The sequence below is a fragment of the Alligator mississippiensis genome, chromosome 3, assembly GCF_030867095.1.
Source record: "Alligator mississippiensis isolate rAllMis1 chromosome 3, rAllMis1, whole genome shotgun sequence".
Classification (NCBI taxonomy): domain Eukaryota; kingdom Metazoa; phylum Chordata; order Crocodylia; family Alligatoridae; genus Alligator; species Alligator mississippiensis.
The window spans coordinates 239,172,843-239,186,029 of NC_081826.1; the positions used below are offsets into that span (position 1 = coordinate 239,172,843).

At 43.6% G+C, this 13,187-nt stretch overlaps 2 protein-coding genes across 5 annotated transcripts in view; one reads left to right on the plus strand and one right to left on the minus strand.

The window, feature by feature from the left end:
- SKIC3 (SKI3 subunit of superkiller complex) overlaps positions 1-13,187 on the plus strand; it is a 145,443-nt gene that overhangs the window by 27,363 nt on the left and 104,893 nt on the right. The gene's annotated exons all lie outside the window — the stretch shown is intronic.
- ARSK (arylsulfatase family member K) overlaps positions 1-13,187 on the minus strand; it is a 47,584-nt gene that overhangs the window by 14,737 nt on the left and 19,660 nt on the right. For all 3 annotated transcript variants that reach the window (XM_059725014.1, XM_059725012.1, XM_014597258.3), the window contains exon 4: positions 1,830-2,112. In XM_059725014.1, coding sequence (XP_059580997.1) covers positions 1,830-2,112 — 283 coding nt within the window. The remainder of the gene's footprint in view (positions 1-1,829; positions 2,113-13,187) is intronic.

Here is a 13,187-nt window from a genome sequence, read left to right on the forward strand (position 1 = left end):
AGTCAAGTTTTTTGTTTCTTTTAGAACCTACAATTTGATTAGTTACTCAAATAGCTATAGAAGCAAAATAATGCCCACTGCCATCTGTGACTGGTCTGAAGACTGAACCTTTCCTTCCCTGTAAGACTCGGACCTAGTCATAGTGAACCACGTGTTCATGATCTCTGCTTTACTGTTGCAACTCTTATCTAGGAACAAAGCCACATGCCCTGAAAAAATGCCAACTGTTACAAAATGCAGAGGACCATCTGCTTAGCAACATACTATCATAAACACCTAGTCCTGACGCTGCACTCTGCAGTTATTCCAGACTGAACACAGAACTGATGTCAGGTCTTTGAGACCTTTCACAGGTCTCAAAATTGAATCTGAAACCCATCTCTGTGATACCGCATTCCATGGCATAGTGCCCTAAACACATCAAAATAACAATAGGTTTTGAAAAACTGAATGGCTACTCCAACTGTGTTCCCTGGTTAGGGATGAAGAAAGAGGAGTCTGATCATATCTCTATTTTAAAGGGTGGGAAAGATTCTCAGATATTATTATAAAGGGCACAATCATACTTATAGGAATACTGGGCTGGAAGGTACCTTAAGAGATCATCTTGTTTGACCCTTGCACTAAGGCAGGATCAGACATAGTTATACCAGTCCAAACAGATATTTATTTAACCACTTCTTATCATCTTTCGACAGTGGTGATTCCGTAGCCTGTTCCTGGCTATCATCTTTATAGTTAAAAAGATTTTTCTGTATATCTAAACTAAATCTTCTTTGCTGCAAGTTAAGCTGATTATTTCTTGTCCTTCCCCCAGTAACTATGGGAAACAACTGATCACTATCCTTTTTACGGCAACCTTTTATGTACTGAAAGACTATTAAGTCCCCTCCCCCATCTTCTCTTTTCTACACTGAATAAAACCAATTCCTTCAACCTTTCCTAATTACTCATGTTTTTTACACCTCTCATAATTCTTTTTGTGCCTAGACAAATAGAGATAGCAATACCCTAGTAGTAAAGACAAGGCAGATTATATAAATTGCAGATGATCTGGGAAATAGAGTCTCCTCAACACCTATCGCTTAGTTATTGGGCTCTGGGAAATCTTGCTGCCATTTATGCAGTAGAAGTCATGGTAACTAATTTATACAGTTTTGCAACAATAGTAAAACTGCATCTGGGGACCATACAAGAGGCAAACAAAAATTGTTTACTGCTATTCCAAGAGAAAGAGGCATCTGCTGAGTTCCCAAATATGAAAGTAGCTGGATTTTTCTTTGCATTACAGTGACATAGATTAGAAAGCAGAGAGCACCAGGTAACAGAAAGGACAAAAAGCTGCATTGAATGTCACTGCCACAGAACCTCCACAAATCATGGGCAAGGTCAAGCCACAGAACAGAAATGCAAACTGATTTGCATAGCATCTTTTATATTTAACTTGTTAAAAAGCACTTTACAAACAATAAGCTAGAGACCAGTAGCATATGTACTGTGCAGCCAAGCAGGGAACTATTAGTTGTTTAGGTTAATATATATCCCTACCCTTTTGCTTCAAAAATTCTTTGCTAAATCATATAAAACTGGGCAACTGACTGAAGCAGCCATGTGTTCTCTCCCTGCAGTGACAGAGGATTCTTCATTTCTACATGTGTAATGTTAAAACATTAACTTACAATCTCATCCAGAGATCTCTTCATAGTTTACTGCAATATCATCAATACTGTGGTTGACTTCCATATGATGTGAATTATACAACATGAAGAACACACATGATTTCAGTTGCAAAGTCATTTAGATTTAAATTTCTGTAAATTTCTACATACCTTTTCAAGCCAATAGGGAGATGTTTTAAATGTAGAGGACCCAAAATTTTCCCCTGCAGAAGGCGATGGATATGGGTGTGGTAAATTTAAACCCAAGTACAGAACAAATGGCCGAGTAAAATTAGTGGCCTCTTTCCTTATCCAATATACTGCTTTATCAGTATTCTGCCAATCTTCTTCCATCACTCTCACATGCATCTTATTACCAGTAAGATTCACCATGGGTCTGCCTTCTTGTCGAAGCAGGAAATCAACATCTCTAGTCCAAGCTTCCACACGATTACTAAAATTAAAATAATTTAAGTCAGTGGACAGCATCTCTTGTTCTGCAACTAAACATCTAGTTATTCCACATCAGTTTAAAATTTCCAAGGAACATTCTCTCACATTTGCAACTGTATTTTTTTTGCAGATTCCACAAATAGAATCAGTATTATTCCATTCAAATAACCAAAATTGACATTATTCATAGTTTTAGAACCAGACCACAAAGATTCCTCCACTGAGGCCTTGCAGTGCTTAAAATGTAGCTACAACCTATTGCTGGGACTCTATTTTACATTACGTGATCATTAGTTAAAAAAGAAAAAAAGCACAGAAATAGATCCATGGTTCTTCCTCCCCAGAGGAGGATCATATCACCAAGGTAGGCTCCTTCTCACTTGTCCTCCTTTTGGTCCCATAAACTTGCATTGTTGAGAGTGCAGTAGCCCAGTTGCAAGAAGGATGGGGGTTGCTCTGCTCCAGACTGTTCTATAGGTTTGTGTTTAGGACACTCCTAGGAGGTGAGACATGCAATTTTGAAACCCCTCAAGCTAAGAAGGGCTTAAACATGTCTCCCACTACCTGGGTGAGTCCTCTAATCACTCAGCTACTGGAGAAATGGTAGGCACCTTCTGCTCCTGCTATTTTTTGTAATGAACTACCGATATATGCACTCTGTCAATGTGAAGACTTAAGTGGACTTTAGGTGCTTCTCAGAACTGATCTAATTCACATTGGAACTTGGGTTTTTAAATGACCAATACTAATTGCTTTTTAAGATGTACAGTAGCCAAAGTCTAGGTGATTAAAAGATATTTTTGGGCCCAGAGCCCATCAGACTACCTAATCAGTTTTGGTGTTGCTGAAGCCTAGTCCATCAGAATTGCTTTTTGTGATCCAAGTACCTAAATCTTGTTCAAGTGCCTACAAAGCCGATTTGGATCTGGCACTTAAGTTATTCATTTTCACTTCTAAATTTTATATCACCCTACTTATGGTCATTTTCCTATACGTTATCCTTTTTTCTGTTTCTGAGCCTTCCACCAGTTCCATCTCTGCTGATGAACTTTTGGGGGCAGCACATCCAATCTTGTTACTTCATTTTTCACTTTCTGGTACAGATTCATTTCATTCAGTGTGACGAATCTGGTCTTTAATTTTTATAGTCAAACATACAATACACACCTTTTCCTCCAATATCAGCACCCCCAAGGAGCACTCTTGGAAACCCTGTGCATTCCATGCAGCTGCAAAGAGGGCTGCCACTTATGTCTGCTAAACAAACTATAAGGGAGAAGTCTTGTGTTACCCTCTCACAGCTGTAGCTATTGGCTGAGCACTATAGCTTGGGCCCAAAGCAGGAAGTGGGCTGTTGCTAGCATCTTGATGATGCTTCTGGTATGGGAACAGTACAGTATTTGTGGGAATTTATAGAAAGAACTACTCACCTCTGCTGCTGCTCTTCACAAGGGTTTAGGGCAGAGATGGGGAAAATGGCAGGGCTTGGCTAGACTCCATTTCCAGGAAGCCCTGGCTTCCAGTTGATCTCCATGGAGACCCTAGGAGTGTGGGGGTGTGACAGCACAGGACCATACCAGTGCAGGGCTGCGGATCCAGGGCTCTGCCTCAGCCCGGCCCTGCATTGTCACACCCCCACGCTCCTGGGGTCTGTATGGAGACTAGCCAGGAGCGCATGGGTAGCGCACTTTGTCAGGCAAGGACGTGCTCCAGGGCTGGGATCTTGCAGCAGTGACAGCATGGGGTGGGGCTGGGGCAGAGATGTGATCCACTGCTCGTGCGCCTCCGCCCATGGAACCCGTGCTCGTCGCAGGGGTATGCAGACAACAGATTGTGGTTCTGCCCCAGCCCTGCCCCATGTTGTCACCACAAAATCCCAGCCCCAGAGCAGCTCCCCACCTGGCCATGTGCCCTATCCACAGGGCTCCTGGCCAGTCTCCACTGAGACCCCAGGAGCGTGGGACTGTGACAGCATGGGGCCAGGCTGGGCTGAGGCAGAGCCCCGGATCCGTGGCCCTGTGCTGTTATGGCCAGTGCTGTCTTGTTCCCGTGCTCCTGGGGGTCCCATGGAGACTAGATGAGAGCCAGGGCTACTGGGAAATAGAGTTTGCCATGGGCTCGATGTGGCCTGTAGGTCGGATGTGGCCCACTCCTAGGCTGACAGATTAAGTCCTCCTGGAAACATACTATCCAGGAAATGTGGCATCACAGGAGACACACTAGGAAGTTTCTGATGCAGCAAACTGTTGCCCGCAATGCCACACTTCCTGAACACTGTCTGTTTCCAGGAGGGTCTTGTTCTATGTCACAGTCAGCCATGACTCTGGAAAAAAACGTTTTTTCTGCATTCTGCCTTCCAAAAGCAAGGTGTGTGTTTTATTTTGGGATGTACAACATGCAAGAAAATACTTGCCCCTTTCAATACCCTAGAGCAGTGGTTCCCAAACTGTGGGTCACAACCCCAAATGGAGCTGCAACATCAGTGGATGGGGTCATGACAAACAAGGATCTGGGTGTTCCAGACTGAAAAACATGGGGAAAATGCAGTTTGTCTCTTGGAGGCTGGCAGAGTTCCAGCCTCCTCCACTCCTCCCATGGGCTCTACTCCAACTGTGCTGCCCGTGGCGGGGGCTTTGGGAGGGGGAGTCGGGCTCTGCACCCTGCTCCAACTACAGCAATCGCTGCGTTCCACAGGCAGCAGCCGGGGCTTGGGCATGAAGGGCCATGCTGACAAAATGGGGTCATAAGTGGGGTCATGCTGATGAAAAGTTTGGGAAGCACTGCCCTAGATTATACCTCAAGGGGCAGTCATTTGTCTGAGGAATCAACACTACTCTTTCAATTTGATGATGATGATGATGACGATTCCTTTTTAAAACACTCACTTGAAACAAAATCTCTAGTTATGACTCCACTGACTCCAGTTCATAATACTACTAAAGGAAGAGGAGAAGATGAACTGGGGATCCAAGAGGCATGGGGTCAGGATATCATTTTATATCATTTTAAATAAAATATAATTTTATTTCTAAAACACATTTTGGACCAGATTCTAAAATACAGGTTGGACCAGAGCTGCAGATGTCCATGTTTCTCTGCCAGAGTGAATGGCATCAGAAGTATCATAAACAAAGCCTGGAGTGGAAGAGTTGATTTAAAAAACACTTCTTCCACCCCCTTTTGTTTATGGTACTTTCAATATCACCAACAGAATCATGAAATAATATATGTAGTTCAATTTCCTGAGGGCTTTAGGGATGTCATTCTGTTTAAATGCAGTACTACTTACACAGTATACAGTACTATGTACACTGCATATATATATCCTCAATATATATCTCCTCAATAGAGTTTACAAACAAATTTAGCTTTTAGCAAAACCAATGACAATCACCTAATATTAATATAATTATAGATCTTTTCATTTAATCTTGCTTTAGATCTAACCACACTTTCCATATTAGTATTTGTACTGTATGATTAACAGACATAACCAGAATGATTATATTAGTTAAAAGACCGTCAATATTTATTGAATATGATTTTTTTACTGTCAGACATGGAATAGACTGCATAAACATGCACATAGTATAAACTTGTGTGCACATTTGAGACTACATTTCATGTAAATTTACTAATGCTGATGTATCAATGAAAAATGTAACACAGAACTCAATCTGGTTGTGACAAGATCAGTCCCTCCCAGGTGTGGAGATGATGCCCTCTAGTGGTCTTGTGGCTCCTGACCTACTCCAGCTCCTGGGGTATGCTCCCTTTTTCCCTCCAGGACCCTGCTGGCTCCCAGTCTTACCCTTCTCATGTCAGATGGGCCCTCCTGCCCATCTGTGTCCCCAGGGTACCTGTTACCTTAAGGGCTATTCATGACCTCCTTCCACCCCTACAGCCATTTCCATGTCTCTCAGATGCTGGTTAATCACTCCAATGAGACCCCTTACCCCAGTACAATGTCTGGCCTCCTCAGGCCTCCAAGCCTTTGTCAGGGCCTCAGCCTTCCTGGCTTCCACCCTTTTTCTCTAGTTGGGCTCCTTTAGTATAGGCCCTGGGTATTACGTTAAACTGCATCCAGCAGTAGGACAATTTTAACTGTTAGGGTAATAGTGAGACAAGTACTCTCTAGCTACCGAAGTCTCTGTGTCACCCTTAGGTAAGGTGTTGCACCCATCAGCCTCCCTTACCAGGGTTGAAGCCATTGAGGGCGCAGAACAGTGGATCATCTCATCTGGTGGATGCCTGATGCAACTGGGACAACAGAGGGACTTGCTCAAGTTAGCTGAGCACTGCACCCTGTAGCAAAAAGTGGCAACCTACTGCAGTGGACTTCCAACAATCACACAATGGCATGAAGAGGGTCCCTGACAGAGAAGGTCAGGACACCTTGCCCAGTAAGGATAGTCACGTGCGACAGGTGACTCATGACCGTCAGCATGCTACTGTCCAAACTCAGAAGAGAGCAGTCAAAAGTTGCAATGTGGAATGTGAGGACTGTACATCAAATTGGGAAATTGGATAATGTCAAGCATGATATGAAGAGATTAAAGATCAATATTCTACGTCTGTGTGAAACACATTGAAAAAGAGGCTGGAATTATTGTTTCAGAAGATGTGAAGAACATGGATTGTTTGAAAATTCTTAAGTCAGAAGTACAAATAGTTATCAATCGAATGAAAACCAATAAAGCTACAGGTCCAGATTAGATTGCAGTAGAACAAATTAAATGTTTGGAAGGGTTTGGTATAGAAAAGTTAACAACTGTTCTCATTGAGATTACAACTGCTATGAAAGTGGAGAAATACCTGAGGACCTCTGTAAATTGATCTTTATCGAGCTCCCCAAAAGACCTGTAGCCATTGAATGGGAACTCCATAAAACCATCAGTTTAATGAGCCATGTGACAAAGATCCTATTAAAGGTGCTGATGTTGAGAGCTAGAAGTAGAATAAGACTGGAGAGTGCAAAAGTTCAATGTGGTTTTGTGGAAGATCGAGGTACAAGAAATGCTGTCCTCATGGTACGAATGCTTTTGAATAGAAATGAGGGAACACCTTTTCTTGTTTTATTGATTGTACAAAAGCTTTTGATAGAGTCAAGCATGAGGAGTTAATGAAAATGCTGGAAGAATTAGATATTGATGGTAAAGACTTGAGAATTTTAAGAAACCTCTATTGGGACCAAACTGCAGCAGTGAAGATAGAAAATAAATGAAGTGATTTCATCCAAATTAAGAGAAACATGAGGCAAGGCTGTGTTTTTCACCTGATTTGTTCAGCTTATATAGTGAGAAAATACTGAGGGAGATTGAGGATTGACTAGGGCTGATCATTGGCGGACAGAATTCGAAAAACTTGTGTTATGTTGATGACAGTCTTAATAGGTGATTCAGAAGAGAAGCTGCAAGGAATTTTAGATAAAACTGTTAGTGAAAGCAAGAAGAAGGGTTTAAGTATCAACTGTAGAAAAACATAATGCATGGTAATTACAAAGAAGATCATTCCTGTATGCAACATCAGAGTGGAAAAGGAATAGATAAGGCAGGTTAATAAATTTAACTACTTGGGAAGCTAGATAACATCAGATGGTAAATGTGATCATGAAATAAAACAGAGAAAGGACACATTTCTGAAAATGAAAACAATATTGACAAATAATAACATTTCTAAGGGGGCAAAGTTAAGAGTTTTGGATTGCTATGTTATGCCAGTCCTCATGTATGCATCAGAATGCTGGACAATATTACCAAGTATGGAAAAGAGAGTTGAAGCAAGTGAGATGTGGTTTTTAAGGTGCATCTTGAATGTAGGGTGGACAAGTCACACTTCAGATAAAGATATTTTGTTAAGAACAGGCTGCAGGAAGCTGCTGTTTAACAGCAGAAAGAGACAGTTGGACTTGCTCAGACATATTATGAGGAAAGAGGAAATTGAAAGTCTGGTCATAGCTGGAAAGATTGAAGGAAGGAGAGATCGTGGAAGACAGAGGTTAACTTGTGTCAAGAATCTATCTAAATGGATGAATGTATCGACAGTGGAAATTCTGTATGCCTGAAAGAGAAGAGATCTGTGGAAGACCATGGTCACCAACGTCCTGCTTAGATATCATGCGGTACCTAAAGAGAGAGAGTGTAAGCCCACTGTATCAGGTCTAGGCTTATGAGCTCATCTTGTTCCTCTCAGGCTTTGGGTCCCCAGCTCTGCTTTTGCCCCTCTCAGGCTCTGGCCCGAGCCCTCCAAGCTTCAGGCCACCACTTTTGCAAGCTTTAACCTTCCTGGCTTTGCCTTGCTTGAGCCCAGTCCTGATAGGGCCCAAAACAGACCTTGACTTCAAAAAAGCCTTCGATCTGGTATCCCATGATCACCTCTTGGCGAAACTGGCCAATTGTGGCCTTGGGTCCACCACGATCCGCTGGCTGGGAAATTGGCTCCATGGTCGGACCCAGCAGGTGGTAATTGACTGAAGTCAATCGTCATGGTGCCCTGTGACCAGTGGGGTCCTCCAAGGCTCTGTCCTTGGACCCATATTGTTCAACATCTTCATTAATGATGTGGACATTGGAGTCAGAAGCAGACTGGCCAAGTTTGCCGATGACACTAAACTTTGGGGCAAAGCATTCACATCTGAAGGCAGGAGGGCGATCCAGGCTGACCTGGACAGGCTCAGCAAATGGGCAGACAAGAACCTGATGGTCTTTAACACTGAAAAATGCAAGGTTCTCCACCTTGGGAGGAAAAACCTGCAGCATCCTTTTAGGCTTGGCAGTGCTACACTGGCTAGCACTATGGGAGAAAGAGACTTGGGGGTCATGATTGACCACAAGATGAACACGAGCCTTCAATGCGATGCTGCGGCTAGTAAAGTGACCAAAACACTGGCTCGCATCCATAGATGCTTCTCAAACAAATCCCAGGACGTCATTCTCCCCTTGTACTCGGCCTTGGTGAGGCTGCAGCTGGAGTACTGCGTCCAGTTTTGGCCCCACAATTCAAAAAGGATGTGGAGAAGCTCGAGAGAGTCCAGAGAAGAGCCATGCGCATGATCAGAGGTCAGGAAAACAGACCTTATGACGACAGGCTGAGAGCTATGGGGCTCTTTAGCTTGGAAAAGCACAGGCTCAGGGGTGATCTGATGGCCACCTATAAGTTTATCAGGGGTGACCACCAGTATCTGGGGGAATGCGTGTTCACCAGAGCGCCCCAAGGGATGATGAGGTCAAATGGTTATAAACTACCACAAGACCGTTTTAGGCTGGACATAAGGAAGAATTTCTTTACTGTCCAAGCCCCCAAGGTCTGGAACAGCCTGCCATTGGAGGTGGTTCAAGCACCTAAATTGAACACCTTCAAGAGAAAATGTGATGCTTATCTTGCTGGGATCCTATGACCCCAGCTGACTTCCTGCCCTTCGGGCGGGGGGCTGGACTCGATGATCTTCTGAGGTCCCTTCCAGCCCTAATGTCTATGAAATCTATGAAAACACCCACATGCCCCTCGGGCACCCCTATGGCCTCCTCATCACCCATTGTAGCTACTTCCAGTCCACTGGTCTGATCCAAATGTAAACACAAGCTCACTGGCTGTATAACCAAGGACCTACTCAAATCATGATTGCACAGATTCTGTAGAAATTGCAAAATCGGACAATCTCTATGAAATCTGAAGGGAAAAACCCCCCAAAACCTTACTAAAAATAAAATTTTGGGTCTCTAGTGGGAATCAACAGTCCTCCCAGCTGTGTAGCCCAGCACGAAAGGGGCTGCCAACACAAAGGCAAGTAGGCAAGATGGTTGCTGCCTCCACCCCTCGCTGCTAATTGGCTGAGAGGGCTGCCTGTTGTACAGTCCTGTTTCTCTCCACCAATCAGCAGCAAGGGGCAGGGCCACATGATGGACAGTCGTCTCAGCCAATCAGCACTGAAGGGTGGGGCTATAAGATGGACAGCCCTCTCCACCAATCAGCAGTGGGGCTCAGGGCCACCAGGGCCCCTTGGCCAATCAGAGGCATGGGGAGGGCCACCTTGATAAGCCTATAAAAATGGTGGCAGGCCCCATGATCCACCTGCAAAATCATCTGGCTGCCTCGATTTGGGTAGAACTTTATGTATAACAAAACTCTCCCCATACTGCAGGGGTGGGCAAAATGCGGCCCTGGGGCCAGGTGTGGCCCACCAGGCCATTCTATCTGGCCCATGGAGCCCCTGAAAATTTTAGAAAATTAATATTCATCTGCCCTGGGCTGCCTGTCATGCGGCCCTTGATGGCTTGCCAAAACTTGGTAAGCGGCCCTTTGCCCAAAATAATTGCTCACCCCTGCCATACTGGGTCATACTTCCCTGCACTGTAAGCTCCTTACTTGCAGTTTCCAGGGCTGCTCAGGTATCAGTCAGTTGCTTTTCTGCAGCCATCCTGCTCAGGAGCTCCTCTCTCTGCTGCCTGCAGGGCCAAACAGACTACCTGGTCTCAGGCACTTATCTTATATGCTTCAAAAGCCCCACATCTTCCCATCAAGTGGCTCTGCAGTCACGCACAGGGTTTTTTCCCTTTTGGGCCCAATGACTAAGTGTCTCCTTAAATCATGGTTAGACTTACCAATGTTTGCAGGTTGGTCACAGTATAAAGAACAAATTCCACAGACATTTTGCAGATCTGCTCCAGTAGCTCCACTCTTTGGCACTGATTAGTGGAAAGGCGACAGGGGAGAGGAGGGACAAAGGGGTGATGGCTATCTTTTCTGCTGTCCTTCATGCTGCTCTGCCAGCTAGTGTCTTCCCCTCGCAGGCAGCAAAGCTGGGCTGCAGCAGCAGGGACCAGCATTCCGTTTATTTTTTTTTTTGTTGATTTCATGGACAATTTCAGATTTTGCGGTTTCCACAAAACCCGTGATTTAAGTAGACTCCTACTAATGACCAGTCTGCCTTTCCTTGCTATGACAGCTCAGCTGCTTGTGGCTCTGTGCATCTGATCTACCTAGATGCCCGCCCTGGCACAGCTTACTGCTCTGCAACTAACAGTTACTCCCCCCTGGTAGCCTCTTTGTATGGCTACAAGTCTGCCTGTTTGCTGGCAGCTAGTTCACTAGAAGTGAGCCTACTTCCTAGCTGCCAGCCTTTCCAGAACAGCTAAGCCTGTTGCAGCATCCTCTTAAAGTAATAGGAGCCCTGTGGCTCCCTGTTACACTGGTTATCTAGATAAACAGAGTTTGGGACTGGAAAAAAAAGAACAGAATACATGCCTTTCACTTATTAGAGCAGTGTGGGGCATGTTTTGACAGGTCCAAGGAAAAAACAAATCTTTAAGCAGAAAGAGAGGGTTATTGCAATGTAAAGGACCATAAAAGAGTGAGTTGGGCAGAAAACTGGCCAACCTCTAAAATGGACCATTTTAGTTATCTTTTTACACAAGAATGGAAAGTTAATAAATACTAATGGAGTAACATACTAATCAAGGGAAGAAGTCAAAGGTATTCTTGCAACTATACATCATGGAATCTTTAACCTACAGTAAAAGATCAGACTATTATTTAAAGTAACGCTCTTTCTGCGATGATGATAGTGAAAGTTTCCCAAAGCTGAAAAAATAAAAGAATAAATCACCAGGCCTCAGAATTTGGATGAAGAGGAGTTCTTACCAGATAATTATTTTAAACTTTTGCCAATGAATCCTAATGGTTTAATAACTCCTAATGAGAATCAAGTGGGATTAAATCTCCTTTGCTGGCAGATGGCATTCCAAAGATAGTAAGCTTGAAAGAATAGAGAGATAAAGGACAGGAATATAGCATCACTTAATAAATGAATAAGACTAGCAGCCTTCAGCTGGGCTGGTACAAATCTGGTGAAAACCTACATTGTATCTGCTTCTCATTTCCCAGACTTTGATACAAGCTCAATTATTTCAAACACTTCTTCTGAGCAGTTGAGCATTTATTTAAATGCTAACACTTCATACTAATACTAATGAGGAATTGGTTCCAAAATAGTCAACTGCTCTGACACAAAATGCTCAAGATGCGGGGCTGCATTCTCCAGTCATGTCAGTTCATTGTGTGCCCGCAGAGGAGTAACAGGAAAGGAGTAACAGCAGAAGAGTAACCATGTGTCTTGGAGTAGCCATGAGACATGGTGGAATGCAAGCTGCCACCATGCTGATTGCAGGAAGGCAATCAGCTGCCTCTGTGTTGGTGGCTATTTTTGCACTCTCCATTACCCCCTCAAAGGTGGCACCCAGGGCTGCTGCCCCAATCTTGCCCCCTCCCCACTTAGTTACACTGCTGTTTCCCGGATAAATGGTATAAATTGCATTTAAACTGGCCCCTTGTGAAGGGAAGTCTCTACCTGGGCAGGGCTAATGGAGGCAACCTAAACACCTAAGCCAGTTTCATAGTTGTGATGTAAACTCTGTCCTTAGTTCTGATGTAAGCAGGAGGAAGGGCCTTTCAGGGACAGTTTAAGTGCATGACAAAAGTCTATTTCTGATGGAGAGATGCGACTAAGATGAGCTCCACAACTTCTGACTCTTCTTTGGCTTTTCAGAACTTTCATCAGACCTGGGAAATAAAGAGACTTTCTCTTGCTCTAATTTCTGCTGGGGTCTGGCAGGTGTCATCAGCTTCCTGTAGGTGCCAATGTTCACAACATCTGACCTGCACTTAAATACAACGAAAAATCAAGGTCTTGCCTTTTGCAGAAGATGCAGAAGTGAAGTCTTGAAAACCTGTAGTTATTTAAATCAAAGTCATTTTTGGAACAGCAAAATATTGGTCTCATCATCCTGGCCAGATTCCAGGGGTATATTTTTCTGTCTAAAGTTCCTATATAGTTTGACCTTGATACAGTTTTTTTCTTTACTTGTCTCACATTGTTATATAACCTAATTATGTACCATTAAATAGCAATCATTTCAGTGATTGGTGAAGGGTATTATGTCAGAATGTCCAACTCTGCTATGTGACATAGTGATCAGGTATTATTTTTTCTATCTTGAAAAAAATGTAGTTTACTTTCATATATGATATAATGGTGTGATTTACAAAACAGTAAGGGGAAGGTGGTAAAGGTTCATGTCA